Source organism: Mustela nivalis (genome assembly GCF_964662115.1).
Source record: "Mustela nivalis genome assembly, chromosome: 8".
Lineage (NCBI taxonomy): Eukaryota > Metazoa > Chordata > Mammalia > Carnivora > Mustelidae > Mustela > Mustela nivalis.
The window spans coordinates 80,173,565-80,196,293 of NC_139027.1; the positions used below are offsets into that span (position 1 = coordinate 80,173,565).

At 46.6% G+C, this 22,729-nt stretch overlaps 1 protein-coding gene across 3 annotated transcripts in view; it reads right to left on the bottom strand.

Annotated features, from left to right (window-relative positions):
* Window positions 1-2,791: 2,791 nt before the first annotated feature.
* Window positions 2,792-22,729, bottom strand: part of CHST10 (carbohydrate sulfotransferase 10) — a 31,949-nt gene continuing 12,011 nt past the window's right edge. For 2 of the 3 annotated variants that reach the window (XM_082747069.1, XM_082747071.1), the window contains exons 4-8: window positions 22,517-22,648; window positions 14,345-14,436; window positions 8,535-8,769; window positions 6,152-6,257; window positions 2,792-4,644 (exon numbers count right to left, since the gene is read on the bottom strand). In XM_082747069.1, coding sequence (XP_082603195.1) covers window positions 4,107-4,644; window positions 6,152-6,257; window positions 8,535-8,769; window positions 14,345-14,436; window positions 22,517-22,648 — 1,103 coding nt within the window. In that variant the 3' untranslated portion in view covers window positions 2,792-4,106. The remainder of the gene's footprint in view (window positions 4,645-6,151; window positions 6,258-8,534; window positions 8,770-14,344; window positions 14,437-22,516; window positions 22,649-22,729) is intronic. The other variant, XM_082747070.1, reaches the window with a different exon arrangement.

Consider the following 22,729-nt stretch of genomic DNA (forward strand, 5'->3'; position numbering starts at 1 on the left):
TGTCCCTGGGGTGAGTATGAGTAAAATCACAGGGGAATCGTATGAAGACTGAAAGCAATGGGTTCCAGATTTAAAACGAACCACTACCATTGCCTCCCCCACCCAACAACAAAAGCTGCCAGCTTCAGCATTTTCCACTAAGAATAACCTCCTGAGAAGGGAAGATTCTACTCTTTGTTTCTAGAGTTTACCATTTAATGAAATAGACAAGATTTCTGTTTCCATGGCTCGGAGATTTTCGGTGATCCCTCTGTTGATGTGACCTCTTATTCTCTACGGGTAATTTAGCAGAGAGAAATCTGTCCATGTACATCCTGGGCCTAATTTCTGTACAGTAGTGTTTTGAACAGTCATGACTGTGCTAAGAATCTTACGGAACTTCCCTGCCTACATTAAAGGGAACCTAGGTTTGGGGCAGGCAGGGGCGCGGGGGATCGAGAATAGGAAACAGCGCCCCCTGGAGGAAGTTGGTGAAACAAAGCTGGCGGAGAAACTGCTGGTGGATGAGGGGTGGCCCTAAAGCCCCCTTAACTTTTGCAGCTCTTGTTCTGTGATATCCCCCACTGTAAAATAGGTATTTTCACATCAGTCTTCCTGTTCATCTTCTTATACTTGAGAGTGTAATAATACCATGCAGATCAGAGGCTCTTGACCTTTTCCTTCTAAGGAACCACTAGAGATTTATCCAAAATTTTATGTGTTCCCATATTTGGCTGTTTTTAAGATCAGTAAGAGATACCATCAATGGGAATGCCCAAATTGTGAAACATCAGGAAACAAGGTTTCGTGCATATATATTGGGGGAGGTGAAACAGGTTTTCACTTCTTTCTGCCATAGCGGATTGGAGGTACTGGGGTTTCCCCCGACTTCCTGACCTACATGGGGGTGATCACGCCTTCCTATGGGGTGGTCCCTGGCCTGGAAGTCCACAGCTTTTGGTCACAACTGTCTAGTATCTACTGACCCACTTGAGACTGGAGAATACATCACTGCTATTTTTCTTATCATCCTTCTAGTTTCCAGATAATTTCTCAGAGCAACATGCTTACTGGCTAGTTCTTTAGTCTTATTCTCTCCATTTTATCTCTTCTCTTAGAATATCAATTACATTTGCTTTTTAAACTGTTTAGCAATTGTCCTTAAAATTTGTTTGCATATACATGAATAAATAACCTAAGGCTGCCTTTAAACAGCACCTTAGAGCTGCAGATACCTTTCAGGGTCTACTGGTGAGCCCTTTAAAGGCATTCTTAATTTGTTACATTTTTGTGGATTCCTAGTATTTTCTTCATATTTTTCTTAGTTTCCATCTCCAAGCTACATTACCCATCTGTTCTTTCATGGGGTCTACTTTTTTCCATTGGAGCTGAGTGTATTAATCAGTTGTTTTAAATTCCTTGTTTGATAATTCCAACATCCGTGTCATATCTGAGTTTGGTGTCAATGCCCTCAGATTGTGGGTTTTTTTCGTTTGTTTAGCATGCCCTGTGATTTTTTGTTAAACTCCAGCCCTAAAGGCCTTTACTGTGAAGGTTTATGTTAATCTGGCTAGGAGCTGGACTGTGTTTAACTTTTGTTGTAACTGTAGGGGTCAGAGGCTTCAGCTTCCTCTACGGTCCCTGCTTCTGTGTCCTCTTGTTTTGGGTCTTCCCTAAGACTTCCTCCTCACAGTCTACACCTGAGTTCTCACCTAGACTTTCCCAGGGGCTGCCCTCTGGCTGCCCGTCTCTTCCTTACCCAGAGGCAGAGGACATGCTCCCTGGCAGGTGGGGCACCCCTCTGGCCTGGCCTCGCCCCACCCCCACAGCAGTGGTGGGGTGGGGGATTTTGGGGGGCAGCGGAGAAGGCCCCCATTGATTGGGACTGTTGGGAGAGGGAGGTCCTGACTGTTGCCAGTAAGGACACCAGGAAGGAGGCAGTCAGGTTTGTTCCAGGTTTCTGCCCTTAATCTCCTTCTGAGCAGCAGTGGGGCGGGGGGAAGCTGCTTCAGGAGACAGGCATGGATGCTGTCTCAGGCTCCGAAGGGAGGCAGTGGGTTCTGGAGGTGGAAGAAGCCAGACGACCTCAGTGAAGGGTGAGGGCTAAGGGGCTGCATAGTTCCAGGGGGCCGTGCAGGGTCAGGAGCCCCGCTGGGTAGGGAGGGCTGCGGGAATGCAGGTTTTGGACACACTGTGGAATGCCCAGGAGAGGTTGTGGTGGCAGTCTCTACTCCTTTGGCAAAATGTTAGGAAAATGAACCAAATGCTAGAGAAAAATGACCTAAATCTAAATGCCAGATATAGGGGGTGGGGCTGGCACCCCAGTGTCCAACCTTTTGTTTCTAAAAGGAAGTGCCATCTTTTTAAATTAGGACTGACTTTAAGGCCAATAAAACTAAAACGTGTGAGGAGAGAAATCCAGTAAGAGAAAGCAAGTTAAGATACAACCCTATTAAGTCAGCCTATGATCATTAAACTTTTAACTTAAATTCACATATGTTATTCAGACTATTATGTTTCAAACAGAAAGAGATAATCAGCTCATCAGGTATGAAATGATTTTAACAAGACTCCGCTAAAACTTTCTAGAAAATAACTCCTTTACATCCTTTGTGCGTCAGTTGAGGATGAAAGGCTTACCACACTGGCTGCCCTTCGTCAATGCAGCCAACGGTCACACTCAAGCCTCGCCTCCCCTCCACAAGTCCGGTCTCCAGCAGCCACCTAAGCGGTCGGAGCCGCCCCTCACTCTCGCCGGGCCTCAGGGACCATGTGTAGCCACAGAGCACATTCCCTGAAACTGCAGCACATGGCAGGTTTGGCACATATTTTTTATTTCCTTTTACTTTCACATTTACAAACTCAGGAAGCCATTTGGAGAAGGGGGAGGTTGAGGCTGCCTGAAGAAAACCTGGGCTCGTGGGCACCACACAGACTTGGGCACTCAGGACTTCTCGCAGGGAAGCCTGGCCGGTCTCCCCGGAGCCCTCACTGTCACAGACATCTGAAACAGTAGCTTATAGCCTGGAAGCCTCCATGCCTGGAAGACGCCTCAGCCCGGGGTTTTATTGCTGGTGAATTTGATTATCCAACTTAAGAGTCCAGGAGAAATGGCCTTATCAGAAATGGGCCCAGTGGTAAGCCTTTTGAGGAGATGAAAGGAAACTGGCATGTGTACACTGCACTGATGCTGTGGTGTCAGCCTGGGGCCCAGGCTTGCCTAGGGCCTCCAAGGGCCCTGGAGATAGGCATTGTCCATCCAGAGGCGACAAAGAGGAGAATAATCAGGGCAGGCGTGCTCAATCCCACAGCAGCTGGAGCGCCAGAACCCAACCAGCATTCCCTTTCCCCCTGCTACATGTCCCGTAAGGCCCCCCAAGATGTTCCCTCTCTCAGGTGGGAAAGAATATACACACCACTCTTTCCAAAGTTGCATCTCTTGGGCTGAGGGGAGACAACTGTTTGGCAGGCAGTTTAGAAACATGGACTAGAGGTACCCAGGCATAGATCCTGGAAAGATGGACTGCCGAAAAGTACCCTCGGGTCACCTCTGAGTTTCACAGGAACAAAAGAGTCATGGAAAGGATGGTTTGCCTCTGTGATTACAGCAGCGCCAAGATGAAAGCCAGGTGTAATTTTATTACTCAGATTTGATCCTGTATTAGCCCCGTGTGATTTTTGCAGATCATTAGCTTCTCCATCTCTCCTCAAAGTGCTGGGTGCCATTCTTGCAATCCTTCAGTGACAGGCGGGACCACCTCCCTCTCCAGGGGAGCCTCCAGTGGGTCTGACAGAGGGAAATGACTCCTACACCATGTAATTTTTCTTCCCAGACTGTTGAATTGCAAATGTTTGGTCCCATTCCTCTTCTGAGGAGAGTAAAGGCCTAATGGCATTGATAGGGGAGGGAACCGAGGGGGGATCTGCCAGGGCTCTCAGTGCATCTTATGTCCAAACTAAGTTGTAACGGTCAGGGTCCAGCTTCATCAGCCGAGGCATGCTCAGGTCCATGCGAGGCTGCAGTGTCTCCAGAAAGAGTGGAATGGAGGACAGGACATTTCTGTACTCCCATCTCCCACCTGGTTAGCCTCCGGTCTAACAGATATTTGAATTCACAGTTCTATATATTAGTTTAACAAAAAATCTGGCTTCTGATACCCGAAGAGTTTAAAGTCCCCTTCAAAACGTGCATACAGGCGCCGGATGTCCCGTTTGCTGATGCCCAGGAAGTAGCGCTCCACCTTGGTTTTATTGTACACGGTAATGCCCGGAGGGATGGTGGGGTAAGACACCAGGTGGTCTATGCCGGCTTCTTTTAAGATGTAGGGGGCATCGTCCTCCAGGGTCTCATGGTGACCGATCACACTGTACTTTATCTCGCAGGGTGCGCACAGTTCAACATATGTCACCCAGTGAATGATGTGGTCCCCAAACTGAAGGTCCAGCCATCTGTGGTTTGGATCGCCCAAGTACCGTACAAAATCTTCGAACTGGATGCCCCTCGTCTCCGTGCGGTTCTTCCTGTATTTCCTGATGATGCCCGGGGCAATCTCATGCCGGTACCATGGCTCAAAGCGGGGGTTGTGAACAAACTTATCTTTAAATGCAGAAATCAGTCTTTCGAAGGGATCTCTGACAATAAAAAACTTAAAATACGTTTTCAAGCTAAGAAGAGAAATGAAGAGAAACATGCAGTTAGGCCACTGGCTGCCAGTAGTAGCCAGAGTGAGGGGGCACGAGGGCAGAGTGCCTGCTGGAGCAGCCATAGCCGCGGTGGCCAGAACGCCCCCTCCGGTGAGGAGCGAGTTCCACACATTTCTGAATCCACCCAGCTGCCTCCGGCAGCAAAGCCTGTTACTGGCCCACCTTATGGTGCGGAAAGAGAGGTTCAGAAACCATTAACTGTCCCAGGCCACAGGACTCATCACCCCAGAGGGCCACTGTGAAGACACTACTTAGCTCAACAGATACACAAATATTGCAAAACTTCAAAGATGTCTGAAAGACTTGTTTTGGGGTACAGACCTGAAAAGGTCAGGAACCCTGAGTGAGGTAGGAATGGTGGAGACCAAAGGAAGATACTCTAAGGGACCTCTGTATAAACACAATTTGCAGTTGCCAGGGGAAGGGCCAGCCAGAGTAGGGTGCAGGTGAGAGGGGGAGCGGCGAGGTTGTAGCTCTAGCTGGCAGGAAGGCGGCCCGGGGCACTGCCCACAGTGGTGGGGGTGGTGCAGAGGCAGCTGCGGGACAGGCCTATTATGGTGCTGACAGAATAATGACAACACTGGCCACTGCCATAATTACAGCGCCTACTCCATACCGGAAAATGGCTCATGGCCTTATACGCCTGAGCTCATTTCTCTCACAAGAGCCCCTAAGACACCAGCGCTCAGCTGGACAGAGAGGCCCACACTTAGCTGGGGGCCTCTCAGATGCTGCCTAACACCTGCGTTTTACAGGTTTTGCACAAACTGGGAAGACTAAACAACCAGCACTAGAAGTAATGAGAATCAAATAGCCAAAAAGCAAAGGAGGTCAAAGTTCCTTTGGTGCCCTGACATCGACTTGCTGCTCAAGGGTTCAGATTCCTTCTGAGTCTTGTTCTGCAGTGTCATTTCACAGCTAATAACAAGAAATTTTCAGTTTCCTAGCTAAGTCATTTTTAACATGCCTAGCTAGTCTCTATCCTCACTGTGATCAGTGAGGTCTGACTCTTTTTGCCTGTGTTAGGTCCAGTCCCCACCACCTGTCCTCTGGGCAGCTACCACGGAAGCAGGTGCAAGGCCTCTGGAAAAAAATTCAAAAACTAAGTGGGGTTCCCCTGTAATCCAAATCCCTTCCCTGTGACCTAAAGGTTATATTCAATAAAGAATCCATAAAACTTAACAGAATCAAAGCAGAACAAAAATGACTACTCACTTCTATTAAGAAAATTATATAACCTTTGTTTTAATGGACTGCATGAAGGTAAGGATGGAGAAGATTTTCTGAAATTCTCACAGAGTTTTTTGAATTTAAATGCACTGAACATGGGCCATATGCTCAGCTGCCTCTCACAAATGTAAACCAAAAGCCCCCAGCAGTCCTTGGAGCAATCTGAGGCATATGGAAAGGACAGACATGAGCCTCGGCTCTTACCCAAATTCCCCTCCCCTTAGGAACCTACTCCTACCGCTTCTGAATTTCTGCATCACTGAAGGAAGAGAGACGAGGGAGGCCATTCTTCTCATGGTCATGAACCACATTTTCAGGGATCTCTTCAATGGAAGGAAAAGCTCCTGGGAAGGAAACATGGGAGAAGCCTCAGTGCTACCCTTAAAGGAAGATGCCTGGTCTCTTACTTTGGCCTCCATGTTCCCTGCAAGCTCCCCTTAAATCCCAGTTTAGGTCTTTAATTCCAACTGCTTCTGCCAGCAGGATGAGAGAGTGAAGAAAAGCTTCTGGTAATCCATAAGCCAACTAGAGGAAACAGACGAGTTGGGGTGGGGAGAGCAGGAAACGGGGGTGGGCGGGCGGTAAACACTGCTAATACCTACCCCTGGCAAAACACCTAAATTAGGTGAAATTGTACATTTAAAAAAGATCCCTGTGTGCAGAAAGGATTCCTAAAATGAGCAATACTCATTCTACTTTGAAACTGGGGGAAAATGCCAGAGCAGCAGGACCAAGAAATACTGCTGGCTGATGCCCCCATTGGGGGCCCATCATCCCCAATGGGCCTGGCTCTCCCAGCTCCACATCCCCAAGCCTAAGGTGGTCCTAGGCAATGTTACCATGTACCAGACTATAAGTGGCAAAGCCGACTGGTGCTGGGAAAACCTGACCAATGCTGTGGGAATAGTGTGATATAGCTGAGGCAGGGGACGAGGAGGACAAAGTATCTAGGAAGGCAGGACAGGATCAAAGCCACAGAACCCAGGTCAGTGCTGGGGTCTTGGGTGGACCCCATTCTCAGGTTGCTGGACTGGGCAGGTTTTTCATTCTCTTCTCAAGACAAACAGACACAAAGCATCGGTATCCACAAAGGTTCTAGCCAAGCCTCCACAAACCTTCCCATCTATCGTTGTCTTAATCCTGTTGTGTTGAAGTCTGGCAGGGAAGGATCTCTGTTGGGCCATCTACACAGCAGCCACTGGCTTGACTGTTTGATTCACCCCTCCTCCCAAGTATGTAAGCACCACTCCAGAACTCTGTGCTAAGTGCTATGGATGGCCACGAAATGAGCAAGACAAACATCTGCTCTCAAGGGGTAATGGAAGAACTAGCTCTGGACCTGCTCAAGTACTTGTCCCCATGCAAGCATCTCTAGGGATGACTGAAGAGAGCCACAAGGCCCATCTTCTATTTTATGACCTGGCAAACCTGCCCCCATTTTTATCCTGTACTTATAAATTGGTGTTTACTTCTTTAAAGTCTAATGCTTTGAACTGTGGTGGCAGATTTATAAGACTTTTGTGTATTCATTGTTTTAAATTTGATTTGTGACCTCATTTTTTTGATATCAAAAATCCAATACACTCTCAGATTACTCAAGAAACACATTAGTTATACACCATAAGATGAGGCAAGTGTCTCCCCCCGACCCCCCGCCCCAAAGAGCCACAAAAAGGCCAAATAAAGCAACCAGGAAAAGGACCATTGACCACCAACTCTGAGAACAGCAGTAGGAGTGGTGGGCTGGAGGACAGAGACCACAGGGCCACCTCCCACAGAGCTCTGAGGGCTGATTCCTGGTCCTGAAGTCAACTGCTGTCGACTGGAATTCTGTTCCTTTTGAGGCTGAAGTTAACAGACAGAGCCCATAATTATCTTGGACCAACTCAGGGTAATTGGGATTTAAACAAACAAACATGGTATCTGAAAAGAGTAGTGAGTAATCAAAACCAGTAGAGTATGAGGTCACTTTTCAACGATCTAATTTGTTCCCAAATAAACATCTGATTTCCTGAAGCAAGTTGATTCAATCTTCTGAATATGGAAGCTCAGTATAAAATGGGGACCCTTCTTTCTAGCCATGTTGCACAGAATACTTCATCTGTGGGTGAAGGGGCCCTTAGGTCCACCTGACAGGGCTCCCTTTCCAGGCATGGGTGCAGGCGTTTCCCCTACAGAGGGGCAGCCGGGAGGCCAGTGAGTGTGGAGCCTCAACGTATCAGGAGAGAGCTAACCACCAGTAAGGCACCAAGGCAGTGCACTGAAGAGAAGAAAAGGGATCAGCCCAGGGGAGGGTGGTGGTGGAGGAGGGTGGACAGGCTGCTTGAGTCAGGAATTCCACTCTGGAAAGTGAGGAAAGGAGATTCCAACCACAGATGTGGCCCTTTGAAAACCTCAGTATAAAGCCACCAGCTTTAAACCAGAAGTAAACACCAACAGGGGAAACACTCCAGAGAACCATCCATAAGGTTACCAGCCCTTCCACAACTGTCCCTGCCTTTGGCCCCGCTCTGCTGCCTCCATTGCCCAGTCCCAAGCTGCCGCCCCCCAGACCCCATGCCCCCAGCCAGGCAAACCCTGCTGTCCACTGACCACAGACATCCACCCAGCCCTGCACGCACCATTTAACACGATCAACACTTTCTTCCACTGGGTGTTGCCCACTTTAGGAGTCTGGCAGAAGAGAATCTTGTGCTTGTCACAGACGAATATCCGATCCAGGACAAACTTGGAGACCGCGGTGTGCGAGAGATTCTTCAGGGCTTCATCCCTGCAGACGTTTCTGATGAGTTCCAGGCGCTCCACATAGACGAGGGGTTGAACAAGCCGGTTGTCTGAAGGCACCTTCCCAGTGGGCTGCAGGTAACAAGGAGACAGAAGCAGCCCAAGGGCTCAGTCAAAAGCAAACAGTAGGCCCTGCCCCCTGACCTCATGCTGCCTGCTGACACGCAACGGTGAGAACCAGAGCTGGGGGAAGAGAATAGGGGAGACTCCTTCAGGGGCCTGGCATTCAGGTGACATGGATGGGCTGGACCAAAGCTCAGCCAGAGACACGAGGAGGCTCCTTCACCCTCAGCGGCTCAGACCGAGGAGGAGGTGCGGCTGAGTTCTGCCTGCCACTTTGCTGATGGTAGGCATTAGGGCCCATAGTGTCCTGGACACAGCAGGATACTTTGCATTCCGAGATTTCAGTGAAGGCCAGGTTCCACCCCCCTCCTTCTCCCTAGCACTTCCCTCCACATAATTCTGAGTGTACATGTGCGGACAGTACGTGAGGACCAGTCATCTACATACGTGCTGTTTCAAAGACTCTGGTACACCGGTAGAATGGTTTATTAACTAGAGAAACACACCCTAGGTCATTCAGTACGAGTTTTCAAAATGCTGAAGCCATTATTCCATCTCCTCAGTGACAAGCACGTAGTTATGCCTCTCTGGCATGCAGTTTAAGAAGAGAGCTCTGTGTGGTAGTGGTGTCTGCTGTTCAGGAAGCATGGCCCCTGTGGGCAAGTGTTGGAGCATGCCGGTGCTGGTTTCTGCCGTGTCCTCCTACCAGGCGGGGAAGCCCATATGAGCACTAGCCAAAGACACTGATCCAGAAACCCTGTCTGCCAGGAAAGCAGGCCTGGAAGTGAGCAGACGTGGACCACAGGGCCTGGGGGTGCGGGGGCATGGTCTCCAGCTGGGTTTGAGGTTGGGTGCACCTGCACAAGGGCACTGCTGGGGCTGTGTTTACTCTGTGATGTCTCGATTCTGAAGTGTTTGATCACCTCGGAGTTATCTCAAACAGGTCTCTCAGAAGCTTTCCCCCTCAAAACCAGTGTAGTTTCGTGTGTGTGTGTGTGTGTGCTAGGATGGTTCCTCTGCAGCCTGCACACACGGAGTCATCACTCTCCCTATGTGGGCTCCAGCAGGCACCCAACACTGCAGCTGTTGTCCGCAGCCCACCCTACCCACCCCTGCCTCAACTGCCACTCTTTGTGGGCAACCCATTTTTAATACCTAGGTGCTGGTTAGATTTTTCTCATAATGTTCCAGAACATTACACATTTTGCCAGGATAAATCAGTGTGGGCTTCTCTGCCAATTTTCCTGGAAAGCAGGGAGCCCTGTCTACCTGCATCCTCAGCTCAGAAAATGTCCTTTTTCCTCAGGATGCTTAGGCAGGAGTGGAGCTCACATGTGACAGAGTATGGAAGTCATCTGAGGTTAGGAGGTAGGCGGGGGTTTCTGGGTCAGAGTGTCCCGCATCTCACATAGATTTTCCCACCTGGTGGGAGGACTCTTTAGAGCAGAAACCAGCACCAATGTACCCCAGCATTTGCTCACATTGGCTATGCTTACATACGATAAACACCACTACTAAGTATAACCTGTCCCCTCTGATTACAAATAGTTTAAGAGGTATAATTGTGTGCTTACTCAGGAGATGGGAGTCTTATACAATATATTTGTTATACCTCAATGAACATCTTTTAAAAAGGAGACATACAAAAGTTCTGATGGTGGTTGAAAAGAGCTATGGATTGCAATGGGCCGTAGTTGCTGTTTTTTCCTTATAATGCAGGATATTTCTTTAAAATACATGAGTATATCTTCCTTCTTCATAAAAAAAAAAAAAACTTGGTTTAAAAATATTAGCTGGTGGGGGAGCACCTATAATGACTTCTACAAAGTTCTATTAAACGGTTTTAAGTCCTCTGTGAGTGATTTCTACTACATTTGGGTACTTTTTGTATCCAAAGGTGGCTCTGCAAACACATTTATGTCTCTCTTCCTTCAGCATGATCTGCAGCAACTAAAAGCCACAACTCTGCCAGAACACCCTCTGAATTTCCTTCCAGGGCTTACCTGTCCCTTTCTTAATAGCCATGGGCCCCTTCTCATCTTTCCCTCTTCCCCTTTTCTATAGAAAGACAGCCACTATTTCTAGCCACTTCTTGAAGTGCCCCATAAATCAAAGATGAGTCAGTATGGTTGGCAAGGAAAGGAGACGCAAAATGGGTTTGACTTTCCTTCTTATGAGAAAGTTGACTTAAAAAAACAAAAAAGACGAAAAAGCTCAAGTTCCAAATCATGCCAGATACACTTTGGGACTGCTTTAGAACCTAACACAGTATCTATAACAGAAAAGGGCTTTTGTTAACACTTGACTCAAAACTACTGCTCTTGCTCTGTCACTCGGCAGAATGAACTGTTCGAAAAATATTTACCAGTCTTTACTCTGTGTTTGGATGTAGTTGCAAGTGTTGTGTGGAGACACTGGGAAAGCCTCAGCTGAGGAAGAACATGTGGCACTGTCCACGTATGTGTGTGTACATGCAGAGGTGGGGGTAGGAGGTGAAGAAGACAGAGTGGTCAGTGGGAGATATGCCAGTAGTTCAGTGCCACTGTGTCCTCAGTGACTTACTAACCCCTCCCCATTCACATCATGGTGGAATGTCTGCCCACAGAGATCTTCTGGCTTTCCAAGAAGCATCCCAAAAGGTAGTTCTGAATAGAGTCTGTTCCTCCAAGTCCACTCCTTTGGCAACCTCAGTCATGGCCCTTTTCCTTGAAATGTTTCTGCTGCTGTTTATTGTCTATTCATTCCCTTTAAGTTACACAGAATTTCTTCCCAAGAATTCAAACCAGAGGGTCCCCTAACTTAACATTACTAAATGACCAAAATGCCCTTTTGTCTGTTAAAACGCACTAGGGTTAAAAAAAAAAAAATGCACTAGTGTATTTAGGCAATCAATTTATGGGGCAGTTGTAAAACCAGTCCTCCCCCAGGGACTGGGTCAGTTACAAAATGGGGAGAAGAGCATGTTCTTCCAGAACACATGAGAACAAGGACCCTGGAAATACTGGGATAACAGAGATTTCTACCCCTCCACCCCAGCTCCCTGGTCTTCCCTCATGGATATACCATAACCAAACTCCCTGACATAGTTTCTCACATGTATGACTCAATTTCCTGGGTTTCCCTGATGAAGGGAAGTGTCTTCCTTAGGTCAACACATTCTGGAAGTGAGGGTGGGCACCCGCAGACTTACCCGGCTCTGAGCCTTCACAGGGACCTCCCTTCCTCCCCAGGGCACACGAGCACAGGCCTGCCACCCTGGCCCCTGCCTTCCTGCTTTCATAAATGGAGTCTAATTTAACCTCATTCCCTCCCTCACCCCAACTCTTCCTCACTTCTCTCCTCTCCTCACTCTATTCCAATTGTTTCAAACCTTAGCTCTAACCTGGATTGCGGATGACACTCAGGAGCTGTGCTTCTCAGGGCACCTCCAAACAAGAGCTCTTGAGAAACTGTAGAAAAATCTCCCTCATTTTCAAAGCTGTTCTTCTTCAAGCTTAAGCATTGTATATAGAGAAAAACCATTTCTCATTCAGTTGTGCTTATAGACTGGCATGGTTTTGTTTTCTTTCTTTGCAAATATACTAAGAGAAACGCATTATATTAGTTTCAGGTATACAAACACATTGATTCGACAGCTGCATGAAATAGACTTTTAAAGGCAAGCTACACAACCTAATTACATTTATAAGTCTCCTTTCTTTTGGAAAGACAGATGCTGAGTTTAAACATCTAATGACCCCTGGTTTCAGAGAATTATGTCTGACCGCTGTTTCCTACTCTCTTTACCTTGCATCTGAGTTTCGGGAGCATCAAGGGGACAAGGAAGCAAGAACAGGGAATAGAGGACATGTACTTGAAAGTCCCAGCCCACTACTTCCTGTCCCTGACATACTGGCTCTGTTCCTTGAGCCTCACACTTTCCAAATGCAAAATGAGAGTAAAAATACTTACAGCACAGGGGTGTCTGCGTGGCTCAGTTGGTTAAGCGTCTGCCTTCTGCTCAGGTCATGATCCCATGGTCCTGGGATCGAGCCCCACGTGGGCTCCTTGCTCAGCTGGGAGCCTACTTTACTCTCACCTCCCACTCGTACTTTCTCTCTCTCTCGCTATCTCTCTCTCTCAAATAAATAAATAAAATCTTAAAAAAAAAATACTTACAGCTCAAAGGGCTGTTTTTGAGGACCAGTAAGATTAAAACCCAGTGAAGTTTTCTGTGGACTACAAGGCATGTTCTGATGCAGTATTTCCAACCACGATTACTTCCGCAGGCCCGCAGTCTTTGCAGGAAGAGTTCTCCTCCGTCCCTCAAGAGTGACCTCCCAGGATGGTCACTTTTGTTCTTTACGAGCCTCAGCAGCCAAGCAGCACCCTTGAAGTCTCAGAGCACCTTATTCCTCTTGTCAAACTCTTGCCCAACCTCCTGGTCACTACTGATCCCATTAACTAAACATTTATTTCCTTACCTCCTTCTATTAAGGCCACCCTATTACTTCCTACTGGTTTTTCTGGTTTCCTGTCTCTGGGGTTTATCCACTCTCTTTCCTTGTCCTGGAAAGCCTCAACCTAAAAGCCACATTCCAGGCCTGCTTCATGGAATTCTGCAGACTTAACCCATCAATCAGTGACTTGCTACCTGTAAACTCCAACAGCATGTCACTCTGACCACATGCATACTCACTAGACTTTGTTGGGTTCTAATCTGTTATCCTTATCCTGCAAATCAAGGACGGGAATTATCTCTTTCTCTGTGGCTTAATGCTGGGTTGGTAAATGTCTTATAGCTCGATCTACCCATTTCATTCCTTTAGACATACCTGCAACCCAAACTTTCCAGACCCAGAATGGGGGTAGTAAGCGAGAGGGGAATCTCAAGAGTGTGCCCCGCATCTCGGCTGGGGAACAATTGGGAATTTTTGTGACAAAGGAGACTGAGGAGAAAGAGTCAGAATACCAAGGAAGGTGAGTCCTGGGTAAAAGTCAGCAGCTTTGGGCCCTGCCACTAAGTCCCACACAATTTGGAATGATTAGCCTTTTTCCTAAACTCTGTTCTTTCATCCATGCCATCCAGAGGTGAGACTGGCTGCTCTTCTGTCCAAGAACACTTCTAATTTGAAAAGTCCATGATTCTGGGTCACAGACCTTTCCCCACTCCCTTGGTTTTCTCCTGACCTAGTCCAACATCCTCCATTCCCCCGCAAGGCTCCTTCTCCGCTGGTCAGGGATTCAACATAATCAACATTTACAGAGGATCCATGATGTACAAAGTGCTTTGAGGAACATAATAATAGATGTGACCATGCCACCTCCTAGGAGAAGCTAAAAAGATGAGCGGAAATGTGCTGAAGTGACACAAGGCACAACTCCACAGCAGGAGAATGTGACGGTCAGAGGACACCAGCTGATGTGAGCATAGACAGAGGGGAGGCTAGTTCCATGTGGCTAGTTCCATGTGATAAGAGTACCCCCTGGGGCCACAGGGGGTGAGAAGGGGCCACCACAGCTCACTAAGGAAGCAGCAACCCTGCACCTCCCCCAACGCTGACCATGTCACAGAGGACAGTGCCCTCTGCCTTGCTGTGCCCACCTTCAGTTCCTCAGGAAAGTGCTTCTCTCCAGGCAACTTCCCCGCATCTGGCACAGCTGTCAGGAACAGGAACTCCTGTTTGGCACTGTATGCTTAAGAGACAGAGAGGTTAAAGCATCTTCTCATGGAATAACAGACACACAGATCAGCAGGACAGAACAAAGGCCCCAGAAATAGGCCCACACAAATATGCCCGACAGACATCTGACAAAGGTGCCAAATCAGTTCAGTGGAGGAGAGTCCTTTCAACAAATGGTTCTTCAGCAACTAGACATCTATAGAAAAAAAGAACCTTTACTTGACCTCACACTTTATTTAAGAACAAATTCAAAATGAATCAGCACTTCAATGTGATAAAACTTTTTTAAAATACAGGAGAAAATCTCTGAAAAAGATTTCTATGTTTTCTGGGCTCTCGTCAAAATCTAAAACTTATACTCTGCAAAAGACCCTATGAAGAGGACAGAAAGACAAGCTACATGCTGGGGGAAAATATTTATAAATCAAGTATCTGACAAAGGTCTCATACCTAGAATATATAAAGAATTCTCAAACTCTACTGAAAACAGACAAACAATCTAATTAGACCCTCTCACACTGTTGGTGGGAATCCAAGTTGGTGCAGCCACTTTGAAAACAGCGTGGAGGTGCCTCAAAAAGTTAAAAATAGAGCTATTCCATGACCCAGCCATTGCGCAACTGGGTATTTACCCCAAAGATACAGATGTAGTGAAAAGAAGGGCCATATGCACTCCAATGTTCATAGCAGCAATGGCCACAATCACTAAACTGTGGAGAGAGACAAGATGCCCTTTAACAGATGAATGGATAAAGAAGATGTGGTCCATATATACAATAGACTATTACTCAGTCATCAGAAAGGATGAATACCCAACTTTTGCATCAACATGGATGGAAATGGAGGAGAATATGTTAAGTGAAATAAGTCAAATAGAGAAAGTCAATTATCTTATGGTTTCACTTATTTGTGGAAGATAAAGAATAGCATGGAGAACATTAAGAGAAGGAAAGGAAAAATGAAGGGGGGGAATCAGAGGGGGAGATGAATCATGAGAGATCATGGACTCCAGGAAACAAACTGAGAGTTTTAGAGAGGAGGGGGTTGGGAGGATGGGTTAGCCTGGTGATGGGTACAAAGGAGGGTACCTATTGCATGGGAGCAATGGGTGTTATAAGCAAACAATGAATCATGGAACACTACACCAAAAACTAGTGATGTACTGTATGGTGACTAACATATTAAAAAAAAAAAATAAAGGGGCACCTGGGTGGCTCAGTGGGTTAAAGCTTCTGCCTTCAGCTCGGGTCATGATCCCAAGGTCCTGGGATCAAGACCCACATCGGGTTCTCTGCTCAGCAGGGAGCCTGCTTCCCCCCCCCCTCTCTGCTTGCCTCTCTGCCTACTTGTGATCTCTCTCTCTCTCTGTCAAATAAATAAAATCTTAAAAAAAAAATAATAAAAAAAATAAAAACAAGAAAATGGGTAAGACATGGACTGACATTTTACCAAAAAAGGATCTACAGATGACAAATAAAACATGAAGAGATATTCAATGTCATTAGTCATCAGGCAAATACAAATGAAAACCACAATGAGATACTACTACACACCTATCAAAATGGCTAAAATAAAACATAGCGAAAACTCCAAATGCTAATGAGGATGCAGAGAAACTGAAGAACTTACATGGCTGGTGGAAATGTAAAATGGAATAGGTGCTCTAGAAAAGTTTGGTAGTTTCTTTAAAAACTAAGCACTTAGGGGTGCCTGGGTGGCTCAGTCCTTAAGAGTCTGCCTTTGGCTAGGGTAGTAATCCCAGGGTCCTGGGATCGAGCCCTGCATCAGGCTCCCTGCTCCATGGGAAGCCTGCTTCTTCCTCTCCCACACCCCCTGCTTGTGTTCCCTCTCTCATTATGTCTCTCTCTGTCAAAAAATAAGTAGAATCTTACAAAAACAACAACAACAACAACTAAGCCTTTAACTGCCCTATGACTTAGTAATTGCATTCCTGGGCACTTATCCCAGAAAAATGAAAACTTATATCCACATAAAAACCTATACACAAATGTTTATAGCAACTTCATTAATAATAGCCCCAAACTGGAAAAAAACCCCAGATGAGGTGAATGGATAAACAACAGTGGGTCATCCATATGATGAACTGCCACTCAGCAATAAAAAGGGACAAAGTATCGAGACACACAATAATAGCTGGATGAATCTTCAGGAAATTATGCTGAACAAACAGAGCCAAGGCCAAAAGATCATATACTGTATATAACATCTTTTTTTAAAAGATTTTATTTATTTATTTGACAGACAGAAATCACAAGTAGGCAGAGAGGCAGGCAGAGAGAGAGAGGAAAACAGGCTCCCTGCTGAGCAGAAGCCCGATGCGGGGCTCAATCCCAGGACCCCGAGATCAAGACCCAAGCTGAAGGCAGAGGCTTAACCCATTGAGCCACCCAGGTGCCCCTGTATATAACATTCTTAAAAAATATATTAGGGAGAGACTAGACTAGTTGTTTACAAGGCAGGTAGGGGCCAGGGGATGGAAACAGGGAGAGGGAGGTAGATATGGCTACAGGGCACCTGGATGGCTCATGTGGCTGGGTGTCTGTGTTTGCCTTGGGTCATGGTCCCATGGTCCTGGGATCAGGCCCTGCATGGGGCTCACTGCTCAGAGGGAGTCTGTTTCTGCCTCTCTCTGCCTCCCTCCTCATGCTCTCTTGCTCCCAAATAAATAAATAAATAAATCTTAAAAAAAAAAAAAAGGAAAAAAGGCACCCCAGGGCTCCTTGTGGCGATGGAGATGTTCTGCATTTGACTGTATCAATGTCAATACTGTGATTCCAACTGCACTACAGTTCTGGAACATGTTACTGTTGGGGTAAAGGGTACATAGGATTCTGCATTCTCACAACTGCATATGACTCTACAGTGATCTCACAATTAAAGGTGTAATTTTAAAAAACCAAGTTAGGGGCACCTTGATGGTTCAGTTGGTTAAGTGTCCGACTCTTGGTTCTGGCTCAGGTCATGATCTGAGTTGTGAGATGGAGCCTCCAGTTGGGCTCTGTGCTTGAGATTCTCCTCCTCTGCCCCTCCCCCACCTCTCTCTCTCTCTCTCTCTCATAAAAATCTTAAAAAAAAAAAAAACAACCAAAAACCATAAACCCAAGTTAGCAGTCAAGTTAGTATTTACACATTAGTTTAAAAATTCATGCAAAGTGAGATGAGATCAGACCAATCTTATAAAATTCTAGTCCAGAGTAATAATTTACAAAAAATTGCTTTGGGAGAAACACTTGGGTAGAATTTGAAGATAATTTTCAGATCTCTACAACCAAAGAAACATTTACTTTGGAAACTGCAATGTCTAAAAACATAATTAGAAAAAGTAGGTAGCAAAAGAAAACATAAAAAATCAGCGTAACAAAGCATGAACAAAGGCACATTTATTTCATTTAAAAAACAATCAAAACCTCCTCCTCTTGGTCATGAACACACACTGACCTGCAGCCTTCCACCTGCACAGGTTAGGCTGCTACACCTCCCGTAGGTCCCAGCTGCATGCTGTAAGTACACACTATGGCCTGGTGTCCTCCCTCCTAAGGGAGGGTAAAGACATCTTCCAAGTATCCGACAACAATAATTATCCCATCTCCCTACTCATTAAATACCTTTAGGTTATCAGACTCCAATATAAACATTTGCCACACACCTTTAGCAATGCCACTAAAATCTCTGGTCTATTCTATGTGTGATTCAAAACACCATCCCAGCCAAAGCTGTACGCGGGAGCTGTGACAAGGTCAGAGAGCCCTATCTGCGGTATGAAACAGAAAAAACATCAGTACCCTCAGGCCCCAGAGATCCTGAATGCACTCTGAGGACTCCAAGAGACCACGCTCTATCCATTCTCCTCCTCTGCAACCCTGTCATTTTTGAGCACTCACATGCTAACGAGAAAATTCACATTCTAAGCTTGTCTGGTCACTTCGTGTTCTGACAGTGTCTTCTAAGACGAGCACTGCAATGCTTAGCTCTGCCCCAGGCCTGAATGGGTTTTGCAGAATCCTAACCTTCCTTAATAACATTTTAGATGGGACAATGTATCTTGAATTCTAAACAGCTGACTTACCAATGAATTTCTGAACCAACCTGTTTCCAGTACTCGGAAGCACAGAGAACAGGCTTTGGCAGCCATCGAACATCTCATCTTCCAACATGACACACACCAGCCAGTCACCACCAGTTTTTATGATTTTGAACTTCTTGACCTTTGCTTCCCCCCCTCTCCTGGGTCCTCATTCAAGTAGCTTCAAGTAAAAGTGGTAACACGGTTTACATTTGGTTTTGTTTGTTTCTATTGCTCTGCTGACAACCATTTCTTTTCAGCTGATTCTGTTACCCCTGCTATGATTGAAGAGCAGTCTCTTTCCCCATCCTGACCCCTTAGGAGCAAGCCTCCAGCTCTAGAATCAAGGATTCTCAGCCTGTAGTTATGGCCAGGTGTCCTCAACGTTTCAGATCACTTTGTTACACTCATTGTTATATTTACAGTGTTCTACAAAATGTCTTTACAAGTGCCAAGGGATGCACCACCTTGTTCCTCTAGAAGTGAACACATCTGCGAATCTCCCTGACTAGCCTGCATCAGTCCCCCAATGTCAGTCACCTCCCCATCACATGCTTGGCAGAAGTCAGGCAAAGACATTCAAGGCATGGGCTCTGCCCTTAAGTAGCTTACAGCCAAAGCGAGGGGCTGAGCGGAGACAAAAGATTGGATGAGGAAGTTGAACTGTGCTGAGAATAAAAATCAGTGTCTACACATACATACCAGATTCATAACTGGATGTCGTTTTTAATTTCTAGTCTCACCACACCATGCCATCAAATTCCCATCACTGAATGGGCTTTATTTCCCTGTGATACAGTCTAGTTATAACACCGGAAACTTGGTTCCACAGGACACTGAGGTTTGTTAAGCAAGGGTGAGTCGTTGCTACAAATAATTCTGTGGCTTCACTGCTGAGCTGAAGACAGACCATAACACTAAATAAAAAATTTAAAAAGGTAAGCAAGGCTTTAAACAGCATTTCAAAACAAATCTCTTCCTATCAGTTTAAGTGGCAGGAAAATCACGAGGAACAGGTAGGTGAGAAGAAAACACACGCACAGCAACAGACTGGAGGAGAGCCCTGCTAGGATCCTAGAGGTCAGAGATGCAAGGAGCAGTCCCAGACACCGGAGTTACAATCGGCACCCTGAAGCTGAAACCAAGATCTGCTATCTGCTTTACAGGAAATGGAACTTCACCATTTGGGAGACTGCTGTGTTGTCAGTCTCTTCTTTGTGATGACACTTCACATTGGGCTTTTGATTCCAAAACCAAAACATTGTAAACATGAGCGAAATAAATCCCAGCACCTGAGAAAAATCTCTTCCAGACACATGTTTACAAACATCTTTCAGTTTCCTGTATAACTCCCAGATCCACCAGGGAGCTTAAATGCCTCCCTGGACAAAAGGGGCCCCCTAAGGCTAAGTGGCTATACCCCCGAAACCACAGCCCTAGAGGGGCAGGAGATGCCCTCTCGGATGACCTCCTCGGAGACTGTGTGTTTCACTTCTCATGGGTGCTCCATCCCTGCTCAGTCACCCAGACTGGCAAGACACACTGCATGCAAGCTCATTTCCTTCATTCAGAACTCAGCCAGTAAACATCCATCTTCATGATCCCCACCAGGTACTTAGGGACAATTAGATAAGTTTTGTGTGCTCAAGAAAGGCTGGGTAATGTTTTGGGCCTGACAACAAAGGGTTCTCACTCTTAAGTTTCCTGCACAGTATGGGGCTGACACTGTCCTCACTGGCAGCCGCCCTACTTCCTGGAGGTGGGAGAGGGCAGTGGGGCAAGTGTGCACTGGCTCAAGGGTTCCCACCAGAAGCTGTCTGCATCACTGTGCTCCCATTCACTAACCACAGGTCCACACTGAACATCCAAGGGTGCAAGAACTAGTTGGTGAGCAGCACCCAAGATGACCACAGATCTTTCCTCCAGCTTTAAAATCCTGAAGCTTTTCATTCTTCCCTGTAGGTTTCACCTTCTACCCCTTTAACTGTTTGCTCCACACATCATAAAACCCTCTAGAGCTTCTACACTTTCCCGAAAGTGGTCAGCATAAAACTTGCCACATCCTAGCAGAATGACATGTCACTTCTCAGATACCACTGAGGAATGATGTGCTCTTCAGAGGCAGTTCTGCCAGAAAACATTGTAATCCAAAGCCACACATCTCACTTAGTTATTTTTGGTGGAAGTCTCATAAAATACAATACCTATACTCCTAGTTTTTAAAACGAAGTAAACCATAAACAATATGACCTCGTGACTTGCCTCTGAAGTGCCTTCCTTACCAGGAAGTGACATTTAAGGGAATCATGAGTAAAGCGTGTGGACTTGGGGTAACAACAAATTCATAGTCACAGCAGCTGCAGCTTTTTCTACATTTGCGGTTCTCTAGAGATGCAGTCCTAGAGATTCTAACTCACTTGGTCTCTGGTTGAGCCAGGAGAAAAAGGTTTACAAAGTCCTGCAGATAGTTCTAAAGTGTCCTGGGGATGAGAACCACTGCTCTAACTCTTAATGAGGGATCTCCATCAGAGGTAAGTGGGACTGAACTTAAGCAGCTGGAGAAACATCTAAATGGTCAAGCTAAGATCATGGTCTCTGAGTCCAATGACCCCCGCAGATCTGGTACCTGTTGTTCTAACAAAGGCCCAGGTCCCAAGTGGGAGCCATCATTATCTGTGATTACCCACAATGCTCTGTGATGCTCCTGACCACCCTCTATACCTGCAGTTGACACACCCATTCCAAGGCTGTGAAAACATTTCAGGTTCTCCCAAGAGCTCCTGGAAGGTGGGAGTGTGTACCTGTCAGGCCTGCCAGGCCTGAGAACAAAGAGGCTGAGTTACTGAGTGGAAACCCTAGAGGTGAGAACCACCTCTTGTGATTAATTTTAGGGCCTCCATCTTTGGCCTACACATCTGCCTTCCAGCCCTGTTTTTCCTCTACAAACAGCGTGAGAGAGGGAGAAAGAAAGAGAATGAATGGGAGCAGGACGGGTGGGGCACTGGGCAGCCTCGGCACAGAAGGGAGCTCTCTGGGCTGAAGTGGAGCCCAGAGCCTGAGGGCCACTCAGAGGGCACCGTTCGTGCAACTGCTGGGAGAAAGCAGGGAGAATGGCTGGAATGGATGGATATTCTCCTGATCCCCCCTTCCTAAGGGCCACCACCTACGGGAGGATGTGTGAAGACTGTACGGAGTGAAGATGCTGTGCACACCCACGTCCACAAGCATCCTCCCTACTAGGCAGAGGTGGTCAGGCCAGCCTGAAGCTGCTTGTGAGTCTTTTCAACATCTCCTGTTTGCCTTGCCTCATTCTGCTGTGAAAGGAGTTGCCTTGGGGTGGCAGGTGCATCTCCTTAGGTACACCTGCAACCGCACAGATCAGAGAGCCTCACTGTACTCAGGTCAGTCTTGGGGCTGTCAGAGCATGTCCATTTTGTAGGGAAAAAACCCACTAACGCCAAGGTAAGCAAAGGTCAAGGGCATAAACTAAAGTAAGTTCTTCTGAACCTGGGTTTGCTCTTTGGATGTCTTCATCTGACCACCTACATCATCAAGTCAAGGGGAGTTATCTCAAAGACTACCAGACACAATATTTAAATCACCTCCTTGTGAAGTGAAGGTGACCTTCAACCATGTGACTACCAGCATGCAGCACCAGCTAGAACATGGGGATGCTGGTCAATCACGGCAGCATCTCATGATGATACTGAGCAGGGCAAAGTCCCAAACCTGTGGCCCAGGAGATGTCCTGGCAAATGGTACTGCTGGGAGGAGGCCACCAAAGAAGCCCACAGAGAAAGCATGCTCCACCCATCCCCCGGGGAGATGCAGGGAAGACACTCTTGTCCTTTTTCACCTCCTCTTCTGCACCTCTATAACACGAAGGATTTGGATACCATGACCTTCGAGGTCACTTCTGGCACAAAGGTCATCTGTGCCTGGACCTAGGAACAATACCACAGCACTGTCTGGGTTAGGTGAAATCCATTCCATGAGGAAGCATACCTACCATCAGGGTCTTTAAAGGTCAACGTGATAAATTTGCTAGCCACCATGAACATGAAAATCACCCAAAAGCATGCGGCCAACAGAAGCCACTGGTGGTGCATGTTGTCAAATGTCAGCCATTCAGTAATTCTTCCTGGAAAACAAAAGTGAGATGACCCTGGTGCTTATAAATAAATCAATTAAACAAAAAGTAATAAAAAGAATAGGTGACTTT